This window comes from Psittacula echo (genome assembly GCF_963264785.1).
Source record: "Psittacula echo genome assembly, chromosome: 2".
In the NCBI taxonomy this organism is placed as follows: Eukaryota; Metazoa; Chordata; class Aves; order Psittaciformes; family Psittacidae; genus Psittacula; species Psittacula echo.
Genome location: NC_137737.1, coordinates 5609023 through 5626767, shown reverse-complemented (window position 1 = coordinate 5626767; position 17745 = coordinate 5609023). Strand labels below are relative to the sequence as shown.

General features: G+C 45.8%; 1 protein-coding gene across 1 annotated transcript; it reads right to left on the bottom strand.

The window, feature by feature from the left end:
• Positions 1-943: 943 nt before the first annotated feature.
• LOC308217868 (uncharacterized protein) lies at positions 944-16486 on the bottom strand (the record flags this gene model as incomplete). Its single annotated transcript, XM_080611265.1, has 4 exons — positions 944-2037; positions 3598-3644; positions 4224-4231; positions 15428-16486. The coding sequence occupies 4 exons, from the start codon at positions 16484-16486 to the stop codon at positions 944-946; spliced, it is 2208 nt and encodes a 735-aa protein (XP_080467391.1).
• Between the last annotated feature and the right edge of the window lie 1259 nt (positions 16487-17745).

Genomic DNA, 17745 nt, shown 5'->3' with positions numbered 1-17745 from the left:
GCTGTTATCAAACACTAGGATTTCTGGTGTGGTTTCTGACAGACTATTTCTATAGTCTATGGTTTTACTCTCTTGATGGCCAGATACATGTCCAGTGAATGAAAACTGAGTCTTGGGGTTAAGTACTTCTGAAACAAAGAACATTGACTTTTAAAGATACGCTTTTAACCAAGATGCTTTGAATTTATTTACACATGCTGGAAAATTAGGTTTTTTAAAACACTTCTATCTAAAGCACTTTTAAAATGTTAATTAAAGTACAGAATACTGAATTACAGGGATAAAGTAATTCAAAATGCCTGTATATACACTTGTACAGAGGTACATGTGGCAGCTTGGGGACCTAAGAGAAACTGTCTGTAACACAATGTAATGCGTTTAGTTTGCGTCTTTATGCACATAAAGAATATATTTGAAGTCCTTAATGGCAAAGGGTGTATCCCCCTGCCGAGATGAAACATTTGACAGTCGCAGGTACTGTTAAGAGCTTGCTAAGAGTCAGAGCAAACAAGTCCTACACAGATCAGCTGTGGAATAAAACACAACAGTATTAACAATCCTCTGGAACAAAGGAATGTGTTTTCCAGATGCTGGTGACAAGATTCTCCTTTCCCCCTCCGTGCAAGGGGCCAGCCTCCATCCTGATCCTGGTGAGCAGCAGATGCACAGCACAGTGCTTTGCAGAGAGCTGGGGCTGCCGTTACAGCTGAGCAGTGATTGGGGATTGCAGCAGATAAAACTCACGCGTCCATCTCCCACACTTCACACGTAGGGCACCTTCTGTCATAACCTTCAGCAAGTCTAGAGGCAGAAATCAAAGCTGAAGTGAGTCATTGTCCAGCACTAGCTTATTGTTAAATGCATGTGCATGTGCTTGGCTTTCCAGAGTTCCTGCCCTTGTCAATTGGCTTGCTGGTGAGTCCCGTGGCCGGTGTGAAACGCGCTACAGAGCGTCTTGATCCCCTGTAGACTGTGTTTGGAAAGAGCTGGTAGATTCAGAGTGGTAAGTGATGTGAACTCTACACCACTTGCACATCTCTCCAGGTAACCACCAGTTCTTAAAGAGCATCTTCACGTACTTCTTAAACTTCTCCCCCATGAAGAAGTAGATGACTGGATTGAGGCAACAGTGAGAAAGGCCGAGGATTTCTGTTACCTGGAAAGCATAGTCCAGATTCCTGCTCACTTGACAGCTTCTAAAGACTCCCATGTTTTCCAGCAGTTGCAAAAAAATAACGAGGTTGTAAGGGGTCCAAAAGAAGAAAAACATAATCATGACAGCGAAGATCATCCTCACGGCCTTATTCTTTTTCTCGTTTCTACAGTGAACTAATGTTTTAATGATCATGCAGTAGCAAAATGTCATAACTGTAAGAGGGATTAGGAGCCCTAGGATATTGATTTCCAAAGTGGAAAAAAGCTTCCATGTTGTGAAATTTCCCGGATATCTCGCCGTGCAGGTAGTATAATTCTTTTCAGCAAAAGATTCTGCGAATACAAGTTCTGGAACTGAGGCTGAAAGAGCTACAAGCCATACGACAAGGCTAGTAACCAAGCCGTGGAAGGCAGTCCTTGCTTTCAAGGAAAACACTGCACGAACGATAGCCAGGTATCTGTCTATGCTCATGAGCATAATAAAAAATATCCCACTGTAAAACCCAACCAGGTAGATCCATGAGATAATCTTACACCAGAGAGTTCCGAAAACCCATTGGTCTATCATGAAATAAGACCAGAAGGGCAAGGATAAAACAAAGAGCAAATCTGAGATGGCGAGGTTCAGCAGGTACACATCAGTCATGCTCTTCAACCTCTTGTATTTGAAGAGGACCACAATGACCAGAATGTTTCCTGTGAGCCCGACCAGGAATACCAGAGTATACAGAACAGGCACGAAGGAGGCTGCAAACCTCCTGACAGTCTCCTTACTGCAGGGTTTTGGAGCATCGTCATAATTATCGTAATACTCATATGAGGTTGAGGTGTCAACTTCAAAGGACTCTGTACTTGAAAAATTCATGGTTTTTCCCCCAGTTCCTGAGAAGGAAAGAACATAAAAAATGTCAGTAACTTTCCGTGCATGAAGATCGTGTGGTTACCTCACAAGTCTGAATCATTAGCAGTGATTGACTTGTCATAACACACTTCTTGCTAAAGGCTCTCTAACACAGGTTAAACAATCCTGCATGTGCACCCTCGCAAAGTGTACTGTCATAGAATCATGGAATCAAAAGGGTTGGAAAAGCCCTTTAAGCTCATCCAGTCCAACCGTTCCCCAGCACTGCCAAGGCCACCACTAACCCATGGCACTGAGGCCTCGTCTCCACGGTGTGTGAACACTTGCAGGGACGGTGACTGCAGCCCTGCCCTGGGCAGCCTGTTCCAATGCCTGAGCACCCTCTGGGGAAGGAATTGTTCCTCAGCTCCATCTAAACCTGCCCTGGTGCAGCTTGAGGCCGTTTCCTCTTGTCCTGTCCCTTGTTCCTTGGGAGCAGAGACCGACCCCACCTCACTCCATCCTCCTGTCAGGCAGTTGTAGGGAGCGATCAGGTCCCCCCGAGCCTTCTCTTCTCCAGACTGAACCCCCCAGGTCCCTCAGCCGTTCCCCATCACACCTGACATGCATGTGTTTAGTCCTTGCAGCACTGTGCAACCTGGATGTCAAGCACACAGAGCTTAGTGAAGAGGAAAGCAAATGGGCGTGAAAGGTACGAACCACAGATATGAAATCTGAGAGGGATAAATCCTGTGTGGAATAAAGCAAAGCTGCTCTTCATAGCAGTTCATAGCATCAGGCAAACATTACTGTAAGACGACAGTAATGAAAATGGCTCTGACCTTTCTGAAGAATTCACACTCACTGAAGGCTGACCTCAGTTTTCAGTAGGTGCTGTCTTCAGTGGCTAAATGAATAACAGGAATTGATCATTTTTGTATGCATGTTCTTTTCTAATAGGTAGAAACAGGGGCTTAAGTCATGTTACTTTGAGGTAACCTGGACACAGTGCAGATATACAGCTGATGTATCACTGATGTGTGTTATTCACATCACGGCAACTGTCACTGTTTTAGCCTCACATACCAGAGTTTTTCTAAGCCTGAGATCTGTCCTTCACCTGTGTCTTTATGTTTAGGAATAGCAGAATAGCATCATTCATTTACTTGACTTTGCGCTGTGTGTTGCTGCTACATAACAACAAACATTGACTTCCATGAACCCGACCCCTCCTGTGTGTCATCCCAGGCACAACACCTCTCCAGCCTACAGCTGTGTCCCATTACACACAACGAGGAACTTACTCTGAATCGCAAGTGCCAGTGACAAAACTGTTTGATGCCAATGGTCTGAGAGAGCTGCAACAACTGCACCTAGCCCTACCTGAATGCAATATAGCTTCAGCGTAATATACTGCAATACTTAAAAGCTGAAACCATATCTAACAGAATGCCCATAACACTTCTGGTGATGCAGGCATGAAAACAGCTTTAAAAGTTACCTGGGCAGCAAAGAAAGCTTAATGAAGCAGCATTGCAGTTACACACGGTGAGCATACACGATACACAACTGCTGAAGCAACTGCATCTTGTGAGCTTTACCTTTTCTCCTCCTTTCTTCTCGGATGATGGGAAGAAGCTTCTTTGCTCTAAAGGTGCAGAATCACTTGGTGCTGCCCAGGTAGCTCTGTCGAGGTGCTGCCTACACAGCAATAGCCAGCAGCTGCAGAAGCACTGGGTAGCTGCCTCTTAACGGAAGCTTCGTACTTCCTTACAGATGGTATCACAAGTGCTTTCTTCCCTCAGTGCTCATCAGAGGTGGTCCCTTAAACTCTGAAATCAAACGAAGAGCACCTTATGTGCATGGAAACTCAAAGTTTCCACTAAGTCTGATCACTGAGTTAAAGCAGCTTCACCTTAACCGATAATCAGTAAAATAGATGCCACTGAGCAGCTCTCAGTCAACAGAAATCATGCTCTTTCTTATAGGGTGTAAAATGCATCTTAACCTCAGAAAAACTAATCAAGGGGTCATCTATGGTGAGCAGAGAGGAGGAAGGCACTCGAGGTGTGTGTGTGAGGTGTGTTTCCAGCCCCTTTCTGCCACGTCATTCAGTCTGCAGATTACACTCTGTAATTGAATGTATATAGAGTCAGTCGGTCATACTGTGAGTCAGTGAGGGGAGGGTTCCTTCTTTTCCTTGTTGTTTGAGCTTCCTGACTCCTACTTATCTTGCTGAGCAAGAAAACAAAGGCGTGTTAATTCATGCTGCTTACTTGCTTGCTATCTCCTGTGGCAGGTTTTATATGCAGTACATTATCTGCTACCACTGACCTGGTGCCAACGGTAACAGTAGTAAAATACCAGATAAGAAGGAGGATGTGCACACGTGGATGGGTGTGTGGTGTAAGGGCAGAAGTTTACCATGGCTTTTGTCACAGCAGGAAGCTCAGCAGCTTCTATGCGTTCCTCCTGACAGTACTGTGGGCTCTATTGGTCTTTTGGGGGATCTTGGGAAGGGAGAAGAGAGCCCAGAGGCCATTGGTAGTCAAATGGATGGGGTTGAGTCCCACCAGCAGAACATCAGTGCTAGCACCTGGCAAGTGCTGCTCTCCTCCATGTCCCAGAAGAGACCAGCCAAGCAGAAGCAAAAGCTGCTTCTCAACAGGGGAGGCTGCTTTCTTGATAGTAAAAGAAACTGAAGAGGCACGATGAGAAGAGGAAACAAGAAAGCTACAGGAGGTGGTTGAGAGAGTAGGAAGAATCGTAGATCTCTGTCCAGGACAGAGCATACATCTCCTAGTTTGATCTCCAGTGTTATATCATTCTGTTATATCTTTGGTTCAGTTATGCTACTTGCTGCTATCCTATATGCCGCTAACATTTTTATCCTGGCCGATAACCTACACCCGGCCGAAGCATTTCTTCCTGAGAAGCTTGGTGTGCAGACAGCATGAGATGTGGGATCTACTGCTTCCGTGTTTCACTGGGATAAAAGGATTGTAGGGAGATGGCTTCTCAGTCACCTTTCACAAGCTGCACCTCTGGAGGTTTTTACCTCTGTCACTGGGAGAGGCTCCTCCAGTGCACTTTATTGCCCTGCACAATGTGTGCATCTTAGAATCATAGAATCCCAGACTGGTTTGGGTTGGAAAGGACCTTAAGATCATCCAGTTCCAACCCCCTGCCATGGGCAGGGACACCTTCACTTCAGACATCTTCACTGCAGTTTAATAGCAGTCCTTTAAAGATGCAGACAGCAGATGAGCAGGCAATGCTGCCGCACCAGTTTCATCAGCTCTGCTCATGGGAACAAGAAGCTGTTCCTCTTGGTGTTCTCCTGTCCGTGTAAGGGCCCCACTAATCTCTTCCTTCACATGTTGTTGCACTAGGGGCAAAATTCAGCTCTTCACCCATGTTAGCAATGACATAAAATCTTCCTTTAAGCACCTGCTTTTCAGGGAAAACCCCACCTCTTGCTCTATAGGCATTGCTCTCTCTTAGTTTAGGCTGTCATGTTTTTGCCCCAGTAAACTACCACGTATCTGCATGCTTATCTTTGCTCCACTCATCATTTTCTACTCCATCAAACTAAGCATCTCCTTTGAATTTCACCAGTGGTGATTTTTCTTGATTTCCAGATGAAGTTTCTGCGAATAGGGGTAGTGAATAGCATTGAATCCACATACGATCTTCTACCTTGGAAGAACCCTTCTTGGTTAAGGGGTGATCTCCCATCATCAGCAGCCATTTGAGATCAGTCGACCTGTCCTTAGCACACATGCTTCAGATGTGCTTCTAATCTTTCAGTCGTGCTGTTAGCAGGGACCAGGTCTGTAGCCTTATGGATTCCAGTTTAATATGATTTGTATGGCACTGGCCTGAAAGAGGAACTTATCATCTCTCTGGCTCATTGGCTTTTGCCCAGTCCTTCCTTGGAGGACTTTCCAGTAGGAAATGCTTCTGAAGCAGCTTTTTGTATCTGCTCACTGCCTTGGGTGGAAAGCTTGGCTTCCACCGGAGGAGTAGGGCAGCAAAGGATCCTTGTTGGGTTGGCTGGAGAAGAATGGTGGGACAACACTGCCGTGCAAAGCAGCATTTGTACAGCAGAAGCTGCCATCCCGATGTGTTTCGTGTTGCAGCAGGTCTGTCTTTGTATGGAGACTGACCAAGAACGTGTGTGCAGAAAGAGGAAAAGAGCCGCAAAAACAGAAGAATGGTTGTGGCTGCAGACAATGAAAACATAGGATGTTCAGACACCAGCAAATGAAGCTAAAAACCCCGTATCTGCCAGCTCATGAAAAGTAAGGGGATAAAGATGAACCTGGGAACACCTTCTGATGGCCTCCCAAAGAAAGGAGTCCCTGGGACAGCCTGTGAGGAAAACTGGAGAGAAGATACAAAAAGAAACCTCTGAGCAAACAAAATGCTGTAGAAAATGGCTGGAAGGTGGCGTGAGCGAAGGTCCTGCAACAGCTTGGAGAGAAAGAAGAGTGAAAAGCACTAAAGATAACTGTAGTCCATAGTAGGGGAGCTCTGAGGTCCCCTTCTAACGTGGCAGCGTGGTTTTATCATGTCCTCCCTGGAGAAGAACAACCTGGCAGAGACTATAAAAGGAGGAGACCATGAGGTTGAGAGGAAAGGGTGAAGAGCTCTCACTGCGATGCAGAGGATGTTGCTGTAAAACTAACGGTTGGCAGGAGAAGGGGAGAAGAAAGCAGTCTTACCTTTTTACTAGGTGATATCAGGTATGTGCCACTGACCAAATAAATCATGACAGTGCAGAGAGGTCAACCAAAACTGATTCGCATGACTGGGAGGAGATTAACCTTTTATATGGGATGGGAGGCGGAAGGGGGGTACATCAAAACCAAAAGAGGGGAACTTAATAAAAGCAAAAAGCAGAACAAGCCAAAGAGTTAAAACCTTGCTTCAAACCGAAAGATGCGTTCAGCCACTCCCGCCTTCACAGAAGGTCTTATCATTGACTTGCCAATTTACAGGATGCCCAAGAGTTTTCTGCGAGGAAGGGTTAGAGAGAGATGTTTATCTAAGCCACGAGCTAGGCTGTGAGATATCCACCACTGATATGCCAACGCACCATCCACTGCCTCTGGTTTCAGTGTTGGCATGGACAGATGATCCAGAAGTGTTTATTACAGAAGTCCTCATCCGGAAGATCCTGCCTCAGGAGAGATGAGGATGATGGAAACTGAAGGGAGCAGCTTTTGCAAAAATGAGTGTTTTGACTGATTGTGTGGATGAGCCAAAGTCACACCTGGCCAAACAGTTCCATCCTCTCCTTCTCCTGGCGTGGCCAGGCCTTGTGCAATTCTTCTTCTGCAATTCAAGTGACTTGAAATGGCAGTTTGCGCATCTGTAGTTCCCATCCTTGCTCACTAGGAAGGTGTTTGTGCCACCTCTTCCTTGTGCAGTTCCTTTCCTTGTCATTTAGATTTATTCCAGGTTCCCTGTGCATGACTAAAACTGCAGGAATCTGGCAGATCTGGAACTGGTTTTAGAGACAACTGCTGTCTACACTGTTGTCCCAGGTGATTCACTCATCATTTACCTCAATCTTTTCGAGCCTCCAAATTCCCTTTGGCCAAGACAGCCTTTGCACTGACAGCAGAAGATTTAAGGCCAGAACATCTTTTCCTTGCTAAGTTCAGTTCCCTACATCTGTTTTCCTGTTGGTGGCCCAGTTCTGTGCATCCTGCTGCTTGCATCCACTGGCCGTTCTGTGAATGGCACCAGCCATCGTTTCCTCAGCCTGATTTGCTTTCTTTCACGCTCTTGCAAAGCTGCTGTATTTAGAACTCCTCATGAAGAAAGAACTGAAACTTCAAACCTCAAACACGACTGGAACAGTCATTTTGTAGGCTGAGTTTTACTTGAAGTAAAAATCATTGCTGCAAGAACCATGAGCTGGATTCTTACTTGTGCTATGGCACCGTGAGGAGCTTGCTTTGTCTTTTTCAGTCACCTACGGAATGCTCCCAAGCTGTTTCCACAGGAGGAGGACAAATTTGGGCTGTTTCCACTCTGAGATGACAGGATTTTTCTTCTTTAAACTTCCCAGACATCCCCTAAGGATCACGGATGTCCCTGTTAAAGGCTGGTCTCTCCAAAGGAAGGAAAAAGACAAGGCAGCATTGAATAGCAGAGGCCTCCTCAGGCCAGTTTGATGCTCACTGAGATGTTTAGGTACAGAGGAACGGTGGCATTCTGGTGTAAAAGCTTTGATTTCTGGTTGATTTGTGGTAGTACCCCCAGGTCTCAAACCTGTAGCGGTTGGTGGTGTTAAAAAGCTTATTGAAAGACTGGCCTTATCCTGGACACGACAAGTGTCTCCACTGCCTCTCCTGCCACATTCCTCACATGGCAGCTGTAACATAAAGGAAGCTAGTTAGAGAAAACCAAGTGTTTGCAGAGGATCAAGGCTGAGAAAGAACCAGTCCTTGCTCTCATCAATCACTAACCTTCCTTCTATGCTTGCTGAGACTCAGTCACTGCCATCACTGTTAAAGCTGTTTCACTGCATGTCCTTCTCAAGACAAGCTGTACAGGCAACTGATGTGATCTATTCAGTAGCAGGGGAAAGCACGCAGGGCACTGAAATAAAACGGTGATAACAACACAAAAAGCTTTCCTTTGGAACAACTCTTTTTGTGATTCACAAGAGATCCCGATATATTTCGGGAATCGCTGGTAAAGCTGCTTAATATAGCACCCACAGGCTCTCATTTGCTTACAGACAAGCAAATCAAAAAGACCTGAAGACATGGATGTTTCTTCCAGCAGCAGAATGCAGGGACTAATCTTCTTTTTACTTCTCTTAAGTACATTTTCCACACTGTGCTTGTTCCTCAGTGACTCCAATTGCCTTCTTTACCATTACTGACCTTGAAGTCTGAGAGGGTTTAATAATGCCACCCTCTGGTGAGAATGCAAAGCATTGACACTAAAGATGGACAGAATCATAGAATGGTTTGGGTTGGAAAGGACCTTAAGATCATTCAGTTCCAACCCCCCTGCCATGGGCAGGGACACCTCACACTAAACCATGCCACTCAAGAAGAAATGATGGAGTGAGCTTAGGACAGAGGGTGCTGCATGAGCAAGGGTGAATAGAAGGACAGCGAGAAGGGAACCTGGAAATACTTGGTTCCAGGTGCTGTTAGCCTTGTGTGGAAGGATGTATGCCACTGCCTACAGTTGCCTTTTCTGAATCTGGCTTGCTCTGTAACCTCTGACCCGTGCATTCTGTGTTGTCTTTATGGTAGCTTGTATTCTGACCATCCCTTGCGCTGTAGTCTCCTGGAACCTGAGTTACGAAGAGGATCTGGAGAGCAGGAACCAGCAACAGGACCAAGAAGAAGGAACTGAGCAAGAGACCAAGTGATGGTGAGTCTTAGTGCTCCAAATGAGGGCTCCCTTAGAAAAACCATCTGACAGCAGCATGAGGACCTCTGTTTCCTAAGATAATACTGAGAGGGGCTACAGTAAAGCAAAGACGTGCTGGAGAAGGGCTCTGAAGCACTCAGGGGTGAAGACCTGGTCAAATTTGAGTCAACTTTAATATTACCATTTATAAACCAGACAAACCCAGCTTTAAGCCTCCTCAAACACCTTCCTTCCAAAACGTGGTGGTGAAGGTCCTTCTGTACCAGGAGTCTAGCGAGATGTCCCTAGGAAGAGCTGGAAAAGCAATTCCTGTGGGTGCTAACCCAATTCCCCATCCCTGAGCACTTTTAGGCCATTAGCACTATTGTCTGAAGCCCTTCCAGTGGGAGATGCTCCTCACTGCCTTGTGCTCCTGCTATGGCCAAATTGGAGCCCACGTTGCTCAGTTGCCTGGGGCAAAAGGGGTGGGACAGAGGTGGTGCAACAACTTGCTCTAGGTGCCTCTTGGACATACCGTTTCCTTCTAGTTTGCTCCTACCTCCTTGGAGCCCAGAGGAATAATGGAAGCTGCAGCTCAAGGTTTCAAGCAGTTCTTCTGTGTAAGGTGAAGTGCATAGGAACTTGCACACGTCTGGCACTAGAGGGAACTGTCTTGTCAGCAGATGTATGGAGCCATCTACCCTTCTGCTTCCTCAGCATCCTCTAATGTGCCCTGCAAATCCATTGCAAGCTGTGCTGCTGTTTCTTCGTGTCGCCGTGCTGCTGGGTTCGATTTTAATATAGCAAATGTAGTATATATTTTAATATATGTATTATATATATTATTAATATTATTAATATATATTATATTATATATTTATATTATATATTATATTATATATATTATATATAATATATATATTATATTATTATTAATATATGTAGTATATATTTTAATATAGCAAATGCAAACTTCTTGTGGGAGAAACGCAGCTTCTGTCAATGGCCTGCATCATCCCAGCCTATCGACCTCCTTGTAGCTGGATTGTTGGGCTGCAAGTGAATATGGAGCAGTGACAAATGCATTTAACTTATCAATTAGAGACCTAAAATCTGAGGGGGGTGACAAACGGACTGTTCTGGTTACAGCTGCTGATGGCAAGTGGATAATATCATCTATAGAGCGAAAAAGTAATGCCAGGGTCCTTGCTTGTATTCTCTGTCCCATCACTAACCTCTGGCTTCAGTGATCCAAGGTTAATGTGCTGCTTCCAGCTGATTGAAGGAGTACAGTTGGAAGCTGGGTAAAAGCAAACTCCTTCACAAGCAAATAGCTTTCTCCATGTCCAATGGGAGCTATGATACACTGTGTCTTTGGGAAAGGAATGACAAATACAATATATTAACTACTAAATACAGTCTATTAACTACTGACATTCATGTCTTGAATATCCGTGTAACAAACAAAATGATACAGGAGCAGTCGGTAGGTGTTCTTTTCTGCATTGCAAACAATGCATTAACACTGATACTGCAGAACCCAGGTCTTGAGGTCTGGGTGTGTGTATGTTGAAAACCAAGCTCTTGCGGTAGTTACCAAGCAAATTAGGAAGTTCTTATGCAGAGTGGCAGCAGAACCCTCACCAGCTTCACCAGAAGGGCTGTACGTGTGTGACAAGTGTCCTTTAGCAGTTCTAAACTGTTCTCACATTTGGCTTTGGTAACGGGATTTGAATCTCAGGATGACATCTCTGCAAGTCACAGGTTTTCATTACAGCTCTGGGTCTCTGTAACAGTTAAGAAGCCAGAGTGCAGGCAGTAAATCTTTGTGCAGGACTGGGTAAGTCCTTAATACAGAGAATAGTTCATTCACTGCTAAAATGTGGCCATTTATAAGGGGCCTGTAAATGGCCTTTGGCAAAGCACCACAACACGCATGGCAATAGCTACAGAGCTGCAAAAGCAGTGATGGGGAGAGACAGTGCAACTGCTAGAGCTCAGGTTTGGGAAGAAGAAAGCTGGTAACTGAGGTTTTCTTTGGGAAACTCTCCTTTGGTTGTTAGCCATAGCAGGACTTGGTATGGAACCTTGCGTGGATGGGATGTGTCCTCTCATTGGCATCACAGCATCCTGCTGGGACAATGGTTTTGTATTACCTATGAGACCTCAGTGAAGGATGTCCCAAAGGTCACAGAGACAAAATGGAAATGACGGGAGTTAATTCATAACCAATGTGTTCATGGTTTCTCTATTAAATAGAGCCTTAACACTTCAGACTACTTTGGACCAGGGCTTCAGATCCTCTCCCAGCAAATTCTCAATCCAAAGGAAATGCGCAGGTAGGGGCTCCTGATGCCAATGTTGCAGACAATGGCTTTTACCCCGAGTGATCTCCGAGGTCAGTGTGATGCCCTGACTGGTGTGTTCCTAAGGGGTTTGTACCAGTTAAAACCCCAAAAGGTCAATGAAAAGAGTTCAGAGCTGCCAGGTATGGTCTAAAACCAGAGAAACATAAATCCTATGATTTTGGGACTGTGATGGGATATTTGAATGAGAGGGATTCACAGCGGCACCTAAAAAAGACGCTTCATGTCCACGTACCTCGCTGCAAGCAGTCGGGCTAAATATGTGTCTTGTTCATTCTATTTATAAGTAGATGAGGGTTCGGGTTTTATCTGTTCCTCAAAATGTAACCCTGCTGCTAAAAGATTTATGTTACATGTCAGTGTGATTCTCAAACAGGAAGCGTTGATCGCAATGGCAAAGTAAGATGCAAAGATAGCTCACCACCCCCCAAAACCACAAAGCCCAATCTCCCCTCCCCCAAATCCAGAGGTTTCCTGACCTTTTTGCACAACCAAATGCTATTCAGTGGATAGATTGTACCAAGGGTGCTTCTGTGTGCGCATTTTCATGTGTAAACTGTGACTTGCTAAGTAAGCAAGAGCCTATCTTTAATTTATGGCAGACGAAAGGGGGTTATCCCATACTGAGGGACTGGTTTCCTTTCTCATATGTAATGGGTAGGGACTGGATGGTCCCCAGGGATGTGCTGACCCAGCCTAAAGATACAAGCAGCATTAGAACTGCACATAGGAAAGTGTATGTTGTAAACTGGCTGGGCAGTTAGAAAGCACCAGCTTCCCGCTGCAGAGGCTTTGAAAGAGAAGTAGCATCTTTAAGTAAAGGCTACAATTAGCTGGAAGTCCAGTGGAGGGACTTAAAGAGACATCAGTGGGCTTTCAGTCAGGCTTGAATGGTGCAAGGAGCACCTCGAGGTATAAAATAAGCAGAAACACAGGAGACCACACAGTATTTGCTGTCACACAGCACAGCAGAGGCACGGTGTGGGCAGGAGCTGTGGGGCTGTGGCTCCCCATATATCCTGGCATGGTGCAGTATAGTGAAGAGCAGCAAAGCCTTCAGCTGCAGCTCAGCCCAATCCTGGTAAAGCTGGTTACCGGTTGCCCTCAGAGCACTGGATGTTTCCTGGAGGCTGAAGGGTTTTTAAGGGACAATTACAAAGAAACCCTTCCTGCTGATGCAAACAGAAGGAAAATGGTTTGGTTTTCAGTGGGTTTTCTTTGATTTACCACTTCTGCTATGAGGAGGCATCTGCATGGACAAGCTGTTTGTTGCAGGACCTAGTGCCAAGAAGCCACCCTGAAGCTTTTAATCCCATACAAACGCTCAAACACTGAGCACGTAAATAACACATTCATGATAATAACTTGTAAATACATTGCATAAGGACTGATGATCTTAGGCTGACAATCATTGGGCTCACAGCAGCAAGTCTGCACTGTGCAGATGGATCTGGAAGTTATGTGTGCTGGGACGCACTGTGCTGATGATGGGCAGGGTTGCTGGGAAACCACTGGGATAGGCAGGAAAGTGCTGTCCTCCCTAGAGAGCTCTCAGAGAGGCTTCGTGCTGGAGACAGCACATGGGCCATATCTAAATGTGCCTTTTACTCCTCCCACTCAGTAACTCCCTGTTGTCTGGAATAGAAAAGGGAATTCAAATAAGCCAAGTGAGACTGCGTTGCTCAGCTTGGCAACCCACCCGCTCCAGGCTGATTTCGTGCAGACACGACTTCTTGTTTAGTCTCAGAGCATCTTCCTCTTTCTTTCTGCACATCTTAACATTTCTTCAGAAAACACTGTAAAAATACCATTTCTTTCCAATGCCACTTGCCTGGGGGTGGGGACAGAGGGGATTGTCTGGTCCCTCTTGGGCAGGCTGGACTTTGAAATGGAATCTGATTTCAAGTGACACTTATACTGCATTTCATCTTAGACGGTAAGTCTGGAGTCTGGAAGTGCACTGGTAGCTTCTGGTTTTACAGTTGAGCATATAGAATGTATTTACACCTAATAAAGGGTGGTTTATGAAAAGGGGCTGTGATCCTGTAGAGTGAGCTGGGTGTGCAGTAGCCTAGGGTGGAAGGCTTCATATTTGTATAGTTATTGTAGATCTAAGGCAGAAGTTCTTCCCTGTGAGGATGCTGAGATGCTGGCACAGGGTGCCCAGAGAAGCTGTGGCTGCCCCATCCCTGGCAGTGTTCAAGGTTAGCACGGTTTAGTGTGAGGGAGTTGGAACTGGATGATCTTAAGGTCCTTCCCAACCCAAACCATTCTATGACTCTTTTGCATATGGAAAATGTCTCCATGGAAGGGCTCTCCTCCACCTTTCTTAGAAACAAGTGGTACAATAAAGGGCCTACTCCTCCCACTGATAGTCAAGAACAACTCTTTTGTGCTAGTTGGAAAGGGAGGGGGGTTCTGCAGGTTTGCCATACTCCCAGTTCCATCAGTGTCTACAGAGAGGGTCCCACTGGCATGGATTTGTTTTGGGAGATCAGTCCTTGATTTTTCTTTGTAAGGTAATCTCAGCTTCGCAGATGGCAGCGGTCCATTCCCTTACCTCCAGACCACAGCGCCAACACAAACCTGCATTGCTCTTGCAGCAGATGATGGCAGGAGCTTCACAGGGAGGCCCCTGGGGAAGGTCTCTCACTTGTCTGATTGCAAGAGTAGAACAGATGTTTGCAGGATGCGGAGTGCACAAGGTAAATGTGTCCTCTGGGACATGTTAAATCGGGGTACAGCTGCAGGTTTCCCTGGGGAAATCAGCTATGGGAGGGGAGGCCACAAAGGTTGAGGGAGGTTGTGGTAAGCAAGTGGTTATTTTGTCCTGGAAGCTCTTGGCTATGATGGTACAGACACGGTTGGTGTTTACAGTGTGTGGCAAGCAGAGTACGGGCATGAAGCATGTACTTACCACCCTTTCCAAGCAATTCACAGCCTGATCATGATGTACTTGGTCTAAGCACAATGATTCCCAAACCCATACCTTTTCCTGGATCAGCTCCAGGTCAGGACCCAAATCCTTAAGCATGGTCTTTGCTCTGGTTAGTGCATGCTGGAAACACCGAGTGCATTGCTGCCACTAAATGTGTATTCAGAAATAACTCTGGGGTGTTTTAACAGTAGGATTTTATTAGGTATGAAAGCACAGGTAAAACATTTATTGCAATCAATACCCCAAAATCACTTCTATATGAATATACAGCATCAAAAATATACCCTTTAAGTATCAAAAACATTAGCCTTTATAACAGTCAGCTACCATTCATTAAAGAGATCTCTAGTCTCTCAAAAAATGAGTTGAGGTCTCTGTGCATTTGTACCATGTGTTCATACACTGGCACGTGTGCAAGTTTCAATGATGAAACAACTCAACAGCTTCCCTCTCCTTAAATTCTGCTCCAATTCCCGTGCCAGGCCAAGAGCGCTGCTTTTGCTTCTACTTTCCCCCTTCCTCTCTCTCTCGATTCAATTCCACATTCAGCCTTGACACGTTGTACTGCTTTGGTTCGTAAAATCTTCACTGGTTTAGAACATCCAATGCTTAACAAGAAGCACGTCAGTGATTCAGTGCAGCCGTTGAGTCTCTTCATACGGGTAATGGCAACTCTCAGAGGTGGTTGGCCCTGCAGACGATGTATTTACACACATTTCTTCTCCACAGGGCCTTTCAGACGAAGACAGAGCCATCCTGGTCGCTGGTGTTGAGGGTTATGTTGCTGTTCACGATGCTTTCTGCATAGCTGGCAGAAGGGGTGACCTGGTAGCGGCTGCAGGGCCCACAGAAGCACAGGAATGGGCAGTACTTTAAGCAGACACGATGAAGGTATTTCCTGAACTTTTCCCCAGCAAAGGCATAGATAAAAGGATTGAGACAACAGTGGCTGAATGCGATGGTTTCAGTCAGGTGCATTGCGTAGTCCAGGGATTTAATTTGATTGCAACTTGTGAATACCTCATAGTGCTTTAAAGTCTCTAGAAAAATCAGGACATTGTAGGGCGACCAAAACAGAAAAAACACCACCACCACAACCAAGACCAGCTTTACAGCTCGTGCTTTTTTCTGGTTCTTGCAGGACAGCAGGGTTTTGATGATCCCACAGTAGCAATAGCAAATGATACAGACCGGGATGAAAAACCCGAGGGTGTTCAGCTCCACATTGCAGAACACTGGCCAGATGTTCTCCAGCTCCTGGGGGTAGACAGAAATGCAGTCGTCTTCTACCAGCTGGGAGAACACAAATTGTGGCACTGAAACTAGAACAGCTATTGCCCACACTGCACAGGTTATAAGAAAGCCATGCTTCACCGTTCTGGATTGCAGAGAATACGTTGCCCGGACAATGGCCAAGTACCTGTCGATACTGATAACAGTGATAAAGAACATACCCCCAAAGAAACCAATGTAATACAGCGAGGAAACAGCCGTGCATGGAACAGTCCCAAGGGTCCATCCACGCACCGTGTTGGAGGCCCAGAAGGGGAGGGAGATCACGAAGAGAAGGTCCGAGATAGTCAAGTTCAATAGATAGATGTCAGTGATGCTTTTCTTGCTACCTTCCTTCACAATGGCAAAAACCACCATTAGGTTCCCTGTGAGGCCGAGAGCAAACACTGCAATATAAAATATTGGCAGGAATATCTTCCCAAACTCTTGGATGTCAGTCTTATTGCAGGAAAAAGCTTGTTCATCGTAAGTGTATTCGGCCGTTGTTCCTGTGAATGCTTCCGTCATGCTGAATCTTCTGGCTACGTGAAAAGGGAAAAGAGGACAATGTAAGAGAAGGAGATCCAGGGAGATGGCAACACAGCCAAACCAGCCTGTTAAAGCTGGGTCTGGAAGGAAAGGTCAGTGAGAATGAAACTGCAACTGATAACTACCCCTTGGCCACAGTGCCACTGTCTTCTTACAGGAACCCCCATTGGCTATAAGGAAGGGACTTGGTTCAGTGACCATAAGCTGCCTCTAATCAGATGTTTACATCTCCTGTAAGTAGGAGATGTGGTCAATGGAGCCAATGAAGAGCAGTGTTGGGCCAAATGCACTTTAAGACAAGGCAGGCTGCTTTCCAGACTCTGCTGACCATGTTGCTGAAGCTCCTTTTGACTATAAGGAGAGCATGGGCACGTGACTCAGGGGTAGACGCCGATGGTGTGTAACTGCTCCCACTCCTAACACTTAGAGTGAAGTGGCTGGAATCCCAGCATGTCCACTTTTCACTGATAGCAATGGTTTTTATAGCCTCTGTTTAAAATAAGCCTTGTGAGACTAAGCATGAAATAGAGATGTGAGGTGTGAGACAGTCCTTGCCCAAGGAGTTTCATTTGATGTAATGGTAGCAGCAACAAATTCTCCCATGGGTGGCTACTGTGACCATTGACATTTTCTCCTAAGGCCTCATTGCCAGAGCACCCTTTGTGGTGTGGGCCATGAATTTCTGGCCTCTTATTTTGCAGTCATTTCTCAAAGACGGGTTTTTTGTGCTAGTTGGAAATGCAGGCTCTCCATTTGAAAATACCTTCTTCTGAAAGTTCAAAGCCTCGCTGTCTTCCAAGCATTGAAATGAGAAGTGCCCACAGTCATTAGAAAACAATCTTTGTGGTTTTGCACAGGAAAAGTGGGCTACAAGAAGGGCTGTCTCAGCGCTGGTAGTTTCAGAGCATGGGCATGGCATGGGAAGGCAGTTTGCAGCAAGCAGGCACACCCATGGGCTCAGCACCTCTTGCAGTGCCTGCCCATTAGAACCGGGAGCTGAGTCTGAATGCACAGCCTGGCCTTGCTTGCAGCCCAGTTTAATTCTCCAGCTGCTGGAGATGTGGTGTCTGGCCAGCAGAATTAGATGGGATGAAGAGGAAACATCTAGGTGCTGGGGCAGAAGCTGACAGCAATTGCAAACAAGATACTGTGAGATTAGAGGTGCCTACAGAGATACGTGTCAGGTTCCTTTATCTCTTTACTTTACCCTGCTGAGGGATACAGAAATGAGCAGAACA